Source organism: Pelophylax lessonae (assembly GCF_965119305.1).
Source record: "Pelophylax lessonae genome assembly, chromosome: 11".
Classification (NCBI taxonomy): Eukaryota; Metazoa; Chordata; class Amphibia; order Anura; family Ranidae; genus Pelophylax; species Pelophylax lessonae.
In genome coordinates this window covers 180549354-180562881 of record NC_138778.1, presented here as the reverse complement: position 1 = coordinate 180562881, position 13528 = coordinate 180549354, and the positions used below count along the sequence as shown (strand labels likewise).

General features: G+C 41.3%; 1 protein-coding gene across 2 annotated transcripts in view; it reads left to right on the top strand.

The window, feature by feature from the left end:
* Window positions 1–5425, top strand: part of KCNH6 (potassium voltage-gated channel subfamily H member 6) — a 352494-nt gene extending 347069 nt beyond the window's left edge. For both annotated transcript variants that reach the window (XM_082271267.1, XM_082271266.1), the window contains exons 13-14: window positions 3631–3829; window positions 4404–5425. In XM_082271267.1, the coding sequence (XP_082127393.1) occupies window positions 3631–3829; window positions 4404–4673 (469 nt within the window). In that variant the 3' untranslated portion in view covers window positions 4674–5425. The remainder of the gene's footprint in view (window positions 1–3630; window positions 3830–4403) is intronic.
* The last annotated feature ends 8103 nt before the right edge of the window (window positions 5426–13528 follow it).

Sequence of the window (13528 nt, the reverse complement as noted above, 5' to 3'; positions counted from 1 at the left end):
AGTATTCCTTATGCCCAATATCTAAGGCTCCGTAGGAACTGTTCCGCGGAGGCCAAGTTTCGTGTCCAAGCTGGCCTGCTTCGTGAGCGACTCCTTGCCAGAGGATATTCCAAGACGCTGCTCAGGAAGGCTTATAATAGGGCCAACACCTATTCGAGAGCCGATTTGTTATATAAAACCACCTCAAAAAAAGATGATAAGAGTGTTAGATTTATCACCACGTACTCTGCACATGAAGATGTTCTGCGAAATATCCTGAAACGTCACTGGCCGATTCTTACCCAAGACCTTATCCTTCACAAATATCTGAGTGCCAAACCTAGCCTGGTTTTCAGACGATCAATGTCCCTTCGGGACTGTCTGACGAAAAGTCATTATATTAAAGAATCTACCAGTGCAGGTTCCCAAAAAGGCACATATCGGTGTGGTTCCTGTAACAAATGCCCTTGGGTAAAAGTTGGAACAGGTATCCGCCTACCCAATGGGAAATGGCTCCAGTCTAGATATTACGCCGACTGTGACACTCAGGGGGTCATATACCTTATGAGTTGTCGCTGTGGGGCATTTTATGTCGGCAAGACCATCAGGAAATTCAGCAAACGCATAGATGACCACATTTATCACTCTGAGGGAGGTACTATACAAACGAGCGTCACACGTCATATAGCTTTTTGCCACAAGTATGACAACTCTATGGTTTCGTTTTTTGCTTTGGAAGTTATCCCCCAGGACCCCCGCTGGGGAAATTGGGACAAACGAATCCTACAAAGGGAATCGTTTTGGATAGAATCCTTAGAGGCTACCATACCTCCCGGGATTAATGAGGTTTTGACTTATAAGCCATTTTTGGGTTAGAAAAGCCCTATATATTTTTTTCCCCCCTCCCCTATCTTCCTTACCTAAAAAATTCTTTTTGCCTCTTTGGGAATACCCTTGAGCCCGATCCATGTGATCTTCGGGCATCCATGCCTCTATGCTGCCCACAATATGTCTCCGGACCATCCACTTCCTGCGACACCCTGACTGCGATTCTGGAGATCGGTAAGTTAGTCAGTTATTCCAATTATTGGAAATACTGCTGTTGTGCTTTTCTTTACATTATAAAAAATGTTTTTTCATTGGTGTCTCTCCCAGATTCTATATCCTTTAGTGCTGCAGCATTTAAAATTATGATACTTCTTATTTGTTTGTTGATTCTTGTTTCCCCTACATTGGAAATTCTTGTACTCCACAATAGGGGTTTCAACACGCAGAAACTAGGGGGGATTTCTATGTTCCCTACAAGTTTCTTTTACAACCTCAATTCACTGTTATGATTGGAATTCTACATTCTATATACATGCCAACTGGTGTTTTTTGTTCTTTGTTACCAAGTTTTTCTTGTATTTTGTAACTGGTTAAGTGTTTTGTTGTACATGCTACGGCCCCCTTTGGGTAATTGATTTACATCCGAGCCTTGTCCACCTCCGTTATTTCCCCTCCGGCCACTGGGTGGTGTGCTCCCCAGACGTCTCAGCAGATGTGTGGTCCTCTCACACACCGCTGGCCGGAAGTTCTCTTTCGTTCGGCGCTGTTGTGGCCGTTCTGGGCTGCTGTTTGTGGCCCGACAAGAGCGACACTGCGCACGCGCCTCCCTGGATACGCGCACAGTTGAGGACCTGACCCGCCCACGTTGCGTATGACGGCATGCGCAGCGTGGCGTCGGGTTGAGGGCCATATCAAGCGGGACTCGATGCCTTACTCAGTCAGGAGTTGGCGTTTGCTGGTATGGCGGTCCCACGCGGGTAAGAATTGTGTACTACATTGCTTTTTGTTACCTGGTGACAGAATTGTTCACTAATTTTTGAACTTTTCCATCTCTTCGATAATGTTTTATAGAACTGCCTAACGGCTGGCCTTTCTTGACCCAGCGACAACAGTACATAAATCCAGTATTTGGGCTCTCTTTCAAACTTCTAGTTACAAACCGTACTAGAAAGGGCCTATCTATCTATTTATTACTTTGCAGGTAAAGCCCCCCCTTTTTTGCTCTTTTGTCTCTCCCCTTCTTTTTTCCCAATTACTCATTGGAGAGTCATTCCATAGACTCCTAATCACAGGTATACGTTTTTGTATTTTCATTTTAATAGTTCATTACCCTGCGTGTTGGTTCCAACATGGCCGCCATACTCAAGCCCTCCTGCTTCTAACCCTGTCTATCTTGACTATACAAACGAGTCTATCTTATACATCGAATGAGGTATATATATTAGCTTAATATACAGATTTCTTTTTACTTTCCTCCATTTTCCCTGATGGTGAAGGTTTTTCTAGTTTATATCCTTATCCTGCTCCATATGCCCCTCCACATCCGCGGGTGAGACGTTTTCCTTGGGGAGTGCTTCTATCCGACTGGTCTGTGAGTGGGTCTTTCCTTGGTGGTGGTCTCGGATGCATCTCAATATTTTATGGTGGCATGCAACTTATATTTGTCGTTATATTTATATATGCATTTGAGCCAATAACAAACGTTTACTGTTGTTGTATCATACAGGCACTGCATATTGATATATTCTTACTCCCCTGAAGAAACGGAGCATTGTTGCCCGTGAAACATGTCGGGATTGGTCTGATGTTCATCATTGGACGCATTCATCCTCACCATTTATTTACTGCCTTATGTCTTATGTATTTGTTCCTTTTGTATTTGTATATGTCAAAATACATGTATCTATGTTACACTGTTGGTCTTTGATTTTAAAGATGTTATGTCAATAAATATTTCTAGTTTTTAATCATGTCTTTACCATTTTGAATTACCTGGTACCTAAAAAGTCCCACCAGCCCTCTCATTTCTCTTCCTACCTCCTTTGTCTTACAGTTCCCTGTCCTATCCTTCCCCATTTCTTGTCCTTTCCAGTTCCCTTCCCCAGTCCCTTTTCTTTCCCTGTCCCATCCTTCCCCATTTCTTGTCCTTTCCAGTCCCCTTCCCCAGTCCCTTTTCTTTCACTTTCTCTTCCTTGCTTTTCCCTTCCCTTTCCCCTCCCCCTGCTTCCCTCTTCTCTTTTTTCCATTCCTTTCCTATACTTTTCCTTTTTTCCTTTTTTACCCCAGCACTTACCTGCACACCTCAGGTTTTAGCTGTCGTTTTCACTCTTTGGGATATCTTTCCCAGTATAGATTATATACAGATTAGGGATGCGGTACCTCTATTTACCATTTTGTGCTACAAACACACTCTTTATTTGGGATCTGAAAGAATACATTTAGCTAGTCTTTGGGGTCAACCCAGACCAATATTCAGCTAAGGCTGCATATATAAATAATACTTTAACTTTTAGTAGTTTTTGGTGCAGAGCTCCTGGCACAGAGGGTAATGCCCTATTCTTAAGACCTCCTCACAATAACCCACTCTGCATTCTAAACCTCCCTGTAACCCCAACCATGACATTAACCATCCCTGTTCAAAAATATAACCTTTGTTTGCACTCCCACCTCTCCTGTGCTGGGGGTCCCCCAAGCCAAACACCACCCCCCTCTGCACAAAATATACCAGTGCCATTACCTCAAGGATAGTATCTATTGTTTTTTTTGAAAAATTTGGCCCATCGGTCACAAGGCCCTAATTATCAATTTCAATTTCTCCCACAGGCTGGAAACCAGAATGTCTTCGGACATCAACATTATACTGCAGTTGTTGCAGAGACAGCTATCCCAGATCCCCCCTGCATATAGCCCCATCTCTCCCAGCTCCCACACTTTAGGTCTTTATCACTCAGCATCCAAGAGCCTGGAGCCTGTACACAGCAGCCCATCTCTTCCAGCAGACTCCCCCATCTCCCCTCTCCAGGTAAGGTTTATTTTTATCTAAGAACAAACAACTTAATAAAATGTTTATAATGTATTTGGCATATATGACAACATATGGATCACTGATATGTTTTCAACAATGGTCAAAACAAAGCTCATATTAAAAATTGCTGAATCTTCACCTAGGATGTTTACAATACACAGCTCCGGTAGCACACAGTCATTCGGGTCTAATACTTTATTAATTTTAGTTTGATTGCTTTTACCACCTTTGCAGCCCTTTATTGCAATAGTGTAGCTACAGTCCACTTATGAAGTGGTGAGCTATATTTCATCAAGATGGCAAAGTTCTGGTATTGCAAAGCCCTGCACCCTTTTTATTGAGATGCAACTGCAAGTGTAAATATCTACAGTATTACCTGCAACATACATCTGGGCAAAATTATGAACTGCCATTTCTGTAAAAAGGTAGTAGGAACACTGCTTTATCCTAATGCCCTTATGTGTTGCTTAAAGAAGCCCAAACTAATTTTAGAACGGCTCTGTACATTTATAGGTTTATCTTTTTGCCAACTAATATATGCAATTTTTCATGGTTTGTTTTGTTTCTACAGAGTCCTGAACTGGCTGACTACAATGACTTAGAACCTCTTAACCTTAAGCCGAATGCTCTGCATCTGAGCACTAGCCCCCAGGAACCTGTTGGCCCGATTCCTGGACCTGTATTTTCTCGGGCCCACATTTTCTCACCTTCAGAACCCCCCACCCAGGCAGTTCTAGGAAGCTTCCGCTTCCCTTCTCTCCCTGAGCATCTGGAGTGCCCTTCTCCTCCAGACTTGGAATTTCAAAGACACCTTTCAGACCCAGTTCTTCCTGGAAGTTAGGGATGTGGAGAAAGTTTCAGAAGAAGATTGCCTGTTCTCAAAAGTGGAGAAGGGGAGAAAGATATTTTAGTCTGAGTTCCCTCTCCCATTTATGCATAGGATAGATTTCATGTGGGCATTTTTACCAGAAGCGGAGAAGAGATGAGAATGCACTTCCAAAGAAGGCAGATCAGACCTCAAGGTGATGGCAACTTTTTTTTCCTGCAGAAAGGGTCCCTGCCCCTTCAAGACTTTATACCAACAAATGATATTATGCCCTAGTAAGATTCTCCTCTATGGGAAAGACTTACAAAGTGGCAGTCAACTGGAAAGACTCAACTTCTTTTTCAAAAGCCCAAGAAAGAGGGCAGTGTCAATACAGTGTTGGAGACGAGACAAAATAAAGCAAATTTCTAGATCTTCCATCCCACATACAACCTGTGTACACTAAGCATGCACTCTTCAGACTTTAGGTAAAATAGTATAGGCAATGTCAGGAAACATTTCATAAAGAGGTTCATAAATGATGCAGCCAGTCAGTCAGAGCCTCTATCAAAGGAAGGGGAAAAAGCACCTGAAGTATGTGGTATGATAAAGCAATGTATAACTCAACCATAGACTTGTAGGGCATCTCATTTTCTAAATATTGTACTGTCATATAATATAACATTTTAACTGACAACCAACATAATTATGCATACATTTCTAGACTATATCATAATGTATGATTTATAGATGGAATATTTAATAGGGGACCTAAGCACATATACAGTATAAACACCATTAAAAAAATGTGAATGGTCAAGATAAAAGTCACTGACAGAAGTAATATATAATATAATATTGTTATTCCTGATTAGGCAGTTTACACAAAATCGGTTACCACAGAGAACGCTTAGCCAATTTGGATCATGGCTGTTCCCATTCAACAACTAATTGAAATATTCCTTGTTGCTGTATCTGATTCCTAACTGCTGCTAAAACAAAACTAGAGTAATGATGAAGTGACTGAAATTTAGTTAACAGGGAGCATGAAATCTGTGTGTATGGGCAAAATACGTTTTTGTCTCTAGCTATGTGAACTGCAATTAATCATTCCAAAGTCTTCCACTGCTAAATTCTGCACCAGAGTTCAAAATAGTGCTCACAATAATTCATTATTACTGTTTAATATTCCAAAATGCACAGCACTGAAGTTCTAAGAGCGTAATAACAAATGTGTGCTGCAAATTAGCTTCTCAAGTCAATTTTTTTTTTTAATACTGCTCACTATATTTACCAACATTTGTTAAACTTAAAAATTTCATGACTATGATTTTGCTTAAAAATGTTTGGCTTTTCAACTAGAAAGTAACAGACTTAGTTTTTGAAATGAAAAGAAAAAAACTCTTAAGGTGCCCACAGACATGAAAGAACATTTGCACTGGCTGTTCAAGGCCGGGCAGGAAATGTTAATAAATCTGTAGGCCAGTCCAATACCAAAGCAGACATCCTACTATCACATCACTGTGGGCAAAGTGAATCAGCTGGGTTGGATGTTAACACCCCCCTGTAAAGAATTAACTATGCATGTGTGCATAATGTTTGTACCACATTCTTTTGTTATACAGGGAGTGCAGAATTATTAGGCAAATTAGTATTTTTGAGGATTCATTTTATTATTGAACAACAACCATGTTCTCAATGAACCCAAAAAACACATTAATATCAAAGCTGACTATTTTTGGAAGTAGTTTTTAGTTTGTTTTTAGTTTTAGCTATTTTAGGGGAATATCTGTGTGTGCAGGTGACTATTACTGTGCATAATTATTAGGCAACTTAACAAAAATCAAATATACAGTATACCCATTTCAATTATTTATTTTTACCAGTGAAACCAATATAACATCTCAACATTCACAAATATACATTTCTGACATTCAAAAACAAAACAAAAACAAATCAGTGACCAATATAGCCACCTTTCTTTGCAAGGACACTCAAAAGCCTGCCATCCATGGATTCTGTCAGTGTTTTGATCTGTTCACCATCAACATTGCGTGCAGCAGCAACCACAGCCTCACAGATACTGTTCAGAGAGGTGTACTGTTTTCCCTCCTTGTAAATCTCACATTTGATGATGGACCATAGGTTCTCAATGGGGTTCATATCAGGTGAACAAGGAGGCCATGTCATTAGCTTTTCTTCTTTTATACCCTTTCTTGCCAGCCACGCTGTGGAGTACTTGGACACGTGTGATGGAGCATTGTCCTACATTAAAATCATGTTTTTCTTGAAGGAAGCAGACTTCTTTCTGTACCACTGCTTGAAGAAGGTGTCTTCCAGAAACTGGCAGTAGGACTGGGAGTTGAGCTTGACTCCATCCTCAACCCGAAAAGGCCCCACAAGCTCATCTTTGATGATACCAGCCCAAACCAGTACTCCACCTCCACCTTGCTGGCGTCTGAGTCAGACTGGAGCTCTCTGCCCTTTACCAATCCAGCCACGGGCCCATCCATCTGCCCCATCAAGACTCACTCTCATTTCATCAGTCCATAAAACCTTTGAAAAATCAGTCTTGAGATATTTCTTGGCCCAGTCTTGACGTTTCAGCTTGTGTGTCTTGTTCAGTGGTGGTCGTCTTTCATCCTTTCTTACCTTGGCCATGTCTCTGAGTATTGCACACCTTGTGCTTTTGGGCACTCCAGTGATGTTGCAGCTCTGAAATATGGCCAAACTGGTGGCAAGTGGCATCTTGGCAGCTGCACGCTTGACTTTTCTCAGTTCGTGGGCTGTTATTTTGCGCCTTGGTTTTTCCACACGATTCTTGCAACCATGTTGACTATTTTGAATGAAATGCTTGATTGTTCGATGATCACGCTTCAGAAGCTTTGCAATTTTAAGAGTGCTGCATCCCTCTGCAAGATATCTCACTATTTTTGACTTTTCTGAGCCTGTCAAGTCCTTCTTTTGAGCCATTTTGCCCAAGGAAAGGAAGTTGCCTAATAATTATGCACACCTGATATAGGGTGTGGATGTCATTAGACCACACCCCTTCTCATTACAGAGATGCACATCACATAATATGCTTAATTGGTAGTAGGCTTTCGAGCCTATACAGCTTGGAGTAAGACAACATGCATAAAGAGGATGATGTGGTCAAAATACTAATTTGCCTAATAATTCTGCACTCCCTGTATTGTTCATTCATCACATAGTGTGAGATATGGCAGCTGGAACAGGAATGACTATAGGCATCCTCTGGCTGCAATAAAGGGATTCAGTTTTAAAGCAGAGTCATTATAATTGAAGCTAGAAAGGGTTGCTCTTTAGGTAAGGGGTCTCCAAACTGTCCAAACAAAGGGCCAATTTACTGTCATTCAGGCCTTAGGGGGGCTGGACTTTGAACAGTAGAAAATTCCCCAACGTGAAATTAAACATTGCCCTATAATTGGTTTTAGTGGGAGAAGAAGTGCCCCGTTGTTGGTGTCATTGGGAGAAATGGTATCGCATCATTTGTGTCTGTAGAAGGGATAGTTCCCCATGGACCGGATAAAGGCAGGCAAAGGGCCACATCCGACCCCTGGGCAACAGTTTGGAGACTGCGACTTTAGGTTCATGTTTCATTACTCAACAATTCACATTTAGGGAAGCATGTGAGAGAAGATTTGACTCAAACAATAAGTGAAAATGCCAGATGGGTTTAGGTAGACTAAAGCTGGCCATAGATGGATAGAAGATTGAATGAAAATTCTTAAAAAAAAAAGTCTTAGGAAAATTTGTATGAAAATGCTCAGAACATTCTCAGATTTAGTTTGCTTTTAACATTTGATTTAGGAATGAATGGATTTTACCAAATGAAAACCACATACACTGTTAGAAAATTAATTCTTTCAAGAAAAATTTTCCATCCTACTCCTTTGTATTTTCTTGAAAGAATGTCGATTTGATCCACTAATGATTAGAAAATTGAACATACTTTCTTAGAACAATCTTTTCCTAGGAAATTCTACCCATCTATGTCCTTTGGACAATTCTTCTTTTTGAAACTTTAACAAATGAGGCTTATTGGTCAAATTCTGTTCTATAACACCATCACAACACTTTTAAAGAGAAGGTGGGAAAATAAAGTACAGTTGTACTCATAAGTTTACATACCCTGGCAGAATTTATTATTTCTTGACCATTTTTCAGAGAATATGAATGATAACACAAAAACGTTTCTTTCACTCATGGTTAGTGTTTGGCTGTAGCCATTTATTATCAATCAACTGTGTTTACTTAAATCATAATAACAACAGAAATTACCCAAATGACCCTGATCAAAAGTCTACATAACCCAATACTTAATATCGTGTATTGCCCCCTTTAACATCAATGACAACTTGAAGTCTTTTGTGGTATTTGTGGATGAGGCTCTTTATCTTCTCAGATGGTAAAGCTGCCCATTCTTCCTGGCAAAAAGCCTCCAGTTCCTGTAAATTCTTGGGCTGTCTTGCATGAACTGCACGTTTTGAGATCTCCCCAGAGTGGCTCAATGATATTGAGGTCAGGAGACTGAGATGGCCACTCCAGAACCTTCACTTTATTCTGCTGTAGCCAATCACAGGTCGACTTGGCCTTGTGTTTAGGATCATTGTCATGTTGGAATGTCAAAAGTACCTCCCATGCGCAGCTTCCGGGCTGATGAATGCAAATTTTCCTCCAGTATTTTTTGATAACATACTGCATTCATCTTGCCATCAATTCTGACCAAATTTCCTGTGCCATTGTAGCTCACACATCCCCAAAACATCAGCGATCCACCTCCGCGTTTCACAGTAGGAATGGTGTACCTATCAACATACACCTTGTTGACTCCTCTCCAAATGTAGCATTTATGGTTGGGGCCAAAAAGCTCAATTTGGGTCTCATCACTCCAAATGACTTTGTGCCAGAAGGTTTGAAGCTTGTCTTTGTGCTGTTTGGCGTATTGTAAGCGGGATACTTTGTGGCATTTGGGTAGTAATGGCTTTCTTCTGGTGACTCAACCATGCAGCCCATCTTTATTCAAGTGCCTCCTTTATGTGCATCTTGAAACAGCCACACCACATGTTTTCAGAGAGTACTGTATTTCACCTGAAGTTATTTGTGGGTTTTTCTTTGCATCCCGAACAATTTTCCTGGCAGTTTTGGTAGAAATTTTAGTTGGTCTAACCGTGGTGTGGTTTCAACAGAACCCCTCATTTTCCACTTCTTTATTAGAGTTTAAACACTGCTGATTGGCATTCTCAATTCCCTGGAAATCTTTTTATATCCCTTTCCTGTTTTATACAGTTCAACTATCTTTTCCCGCAGATAATTTGACAATTCTTTTGCTTTCCCCATGACTCAGAATCCAGAAACGTCAGTGCAGCACTGGATGAAAGATGCAAGGGTCTGTCAGGAGTCCGGAAACTCATTGACCTTTTATACACACACAATAATTACAAGCAAACAGATCACAGGTGAGGATGGTTACCTTTAATAGCCATTCAAACCCCTTTGTGTCAACTTGTGTGCATGTTATGAGGCCAAAATCACCAGGGTATGTAAACTTTTGATCAGGGTCTTTTGGGTATTTTCTGTTGTCATTATGATTTAAAAAGAGTAAACACAGTTGATTGATAATACATGGCTTCAGTCAAACGCTAACCATGAGTGAAAGAAAAGTTTTTGTGTTATCATTCATATTCTCGTAAAAATGGCTAAGAAATCATCAATTCTGCCAGGGTATGTAAACTTATGAGCACAACTGTATATAGCTGATGCTAGACATACCTTAGTTAAAGTGCACTGTGCAGATACTCAAGGCATATAGTTGATGCTGGTATAAGTTCAAGTGTCATTCTTTCATATAATCACCCTAAAACAATAAGAATACAAGGAAGAAAATGGAATGAGGTACATTTCTCCAATGTTTTTAAAAACAGCAGAGAAGACAATAAAATATAATTTAGAAATACTTTGTTACATAATAGGGTTGATTTACTAAGACTAGGTTCACACTGAGGGCGGGTTAGAAATAGTGCGAGTTCAGCTGAACTCGCATGATTTCAAACCAGCATTTCAGTCCATCTTCGGGGGGCGATTTGCCAGACATTTGTGCGAGTTCCTGCACAGATGTCTATTGAAATTGCCCCCAAAGCCGCTAGAAACTACTTTTGGGAATCGTTGCAGTGTCACAAAGCCGGTGTTGCACCAATTCACGCGGTGCCATTGCTGGCAATAGGCTCTGATTTGGCATGCGATTTGACACGTCAAAGTGCATGTCAAATTGGCTCAATGCGAACGTGGGCTCCAACTAGAGAGTGCAAAATCTGGTGCAGCTGTGCATAGAAACCAAACAGCTTTCAGTTTTTCTTGACAAAGCTTAAGGCCCCTTTCACACATGCGGACCGTTTAGATCCACCTGGTAGTTTTTCAGGCGGATCTGAACAGATGCCCCATGCATCCCTATGGGGCAGCGAATGTCAGCACTGACATCCGATCCGATCCTGTCCGTCAAATCCAGATGAATGGAAACCCTATTTTCCATCCGTCTGGCGACAGGCCGTCCGTTCTCATCCGATTCCCCCATAGAGGACAGCGGGGATCTGACACCTCCGTCTCCGCACACAGAGCGGAGATGGAGATGTCAATCGCCTGCTCAGCAGGGGATCGGCGGATCGATCCCCCATTGTGCAGAAAACAGAATGGACACGATCGGCTACCATGCACAGCTGCACCAGATTTTGCATTTTCCAGTTTTAGTAAATCAACACCAAAAATTTCAAGTGATTTTACTAGGCATGATCTGCTTGGTTTTATGTTTAGGGAAAGTACACAATAAGCTGTTCAGACATGTAGGAATTTAATAAAAGTAGCTAAGAGCCTAATGGGACTTTCAATGTTTTCTAGCTGGGGTTTATATAGTGCAGTTATCACATGGTTTATTTAGCAGTAATGTGTTGCTTCAGCTGTTGTGAAATTGCCTTTACCATCATGAAGGTCAATGGCTCATAGGGGACATGTAGCTTCTCAGCAGTATTAGAAAAATAGATTACCCAAAACTGAACTGCAACATGTGCATATGTTTAGATGTCAGGTCTGCTACTACTGTACTCCAGTCTAGTTACCTAAAAGATTTAGAGCTCAGATTTGGGAATATTTCATAAAACTACTGTATGGAATGAGCAAAGAATGGTGAAGATACTGACAGCAAGCTTTCAAACTCAATAACTTTGACTGGAAAAAAAACAAATGAAAGCTGAAATGTGCAAGTTACCGTTACTTTGTATTACTGTATACTATGGTGTTAAAGCTGAACTCCAGGCAAACAGCTAACTACACAACTGAAATACAAATATATGAACAGTCTTACTGACCAAAGAGTTTGTAACGCTGTTCAGCCAATTTAGTGATCCCTGCATCCCTGGCAGACAGTACAGACAAGCCATCCACTCCCTGTGACCTCCCTTCATACTATATCCACTTGGATCATACAGCCTGGCCCAGGGCCTGTCCCCAACCTGTGACTGGACAATGAAGGAGCAGCAGCACACTCTTGACATCATCACTCTGCTCTCTCACCCAGTCAGGAAGCTTCCAGTGTTTGATGTGCAGAATTCTGAAACAGAAAAGTGTGAAAGGCCTAATGTCCTGGCAGTGCTGCTGTGAAAGGGATTACAGGAGACTAATGGCACTTTTCCACTGCAAGTACTGGCTCGGCTCTACTCGGCCATGCTTGGCCCGGTTTGCTTTTCCACTGCTGGTACCGCATGGTACGGTGTTGGAACGGTTCGGTACGGTACGGTATGGTTTGCTTTTCCACTAAAGTAGTACTAAAGTTAAGTGGGTGGGATAACAACGGGGTGGGTGGGATTCTCTGACCAATCAGTGGCTAGTAGTGACTGCATGCAAAGGATTGTGGGATATGGTACCGGGTATGGTACCTCTTGGAACCACAATCGAGTAGGAACTGTTTTTGAGAGCCCTACCGTTCGGTTCCATGCAGTGGAAAAGCGCCGCCGTACCGTACCGTACCGAACCGTTCCTACACCATACCATGCGGTACCAGCATTGGAAAAGCACAAAAGCGAGCCGAACTGTTCGGTTCCATGCAGTGGAAAAGCGCCATTATATCAAGACAAATTCAGGTACTTACACTGGCTGCTTTTAAGATATATGTTTATATATATTTTTTTAATTTTTTTTTATTTTTTTAACGATAACAGGGTGCTTTATTATACCTGCCTGGAATTTAGCTTTGATAAATATCCCCTGGTGTCTGTCCACTGTACATTTTTTATGAACATTTCTAAAGGCTACTTAAAAATGAGAAGAATTCACTCCTTGTAACAATGAGGCTACATGTCAGTACAGAGCTGTGCTCTCTTTTCCAGTGAACCTACTGTATGCTTATAACACAATCACAACTTGACCCCTTGCCAGACCTAAATGCACTAAACACCAAACATCATTACATGTCCAATGAACCACATTATAATTCCAATGTTAACAACTGTGTAACACATTTATGTGGTGGCAGGAAAAGTAGGCTTTAACACCCAAGTGCTGCAAATATGCGTCAACAGCAACCTGAAGTTGTGTTCTGAGAGAGCACTTACTGTGTGCTCACAGCATACCGACCAAGCTATCACTGACAGCTCTCGATCATGGCATCTGATCAGAAACCAGCCGGGCAGGTTCTCGATCATGTGACCACTGTGAGAGCCAATCACAATATTCACAAGATAGAGATGATTCACCACATCCAGGAATTAAAGCCCACTTAACCTCCCTGGAGGTATGATTCTGTCAGGAATTCTGTACCAAAAGCGGTACAATTCTTTTCATGGAAATTTGGCGTTATATATTATAGGCCTACAATTCTTAGT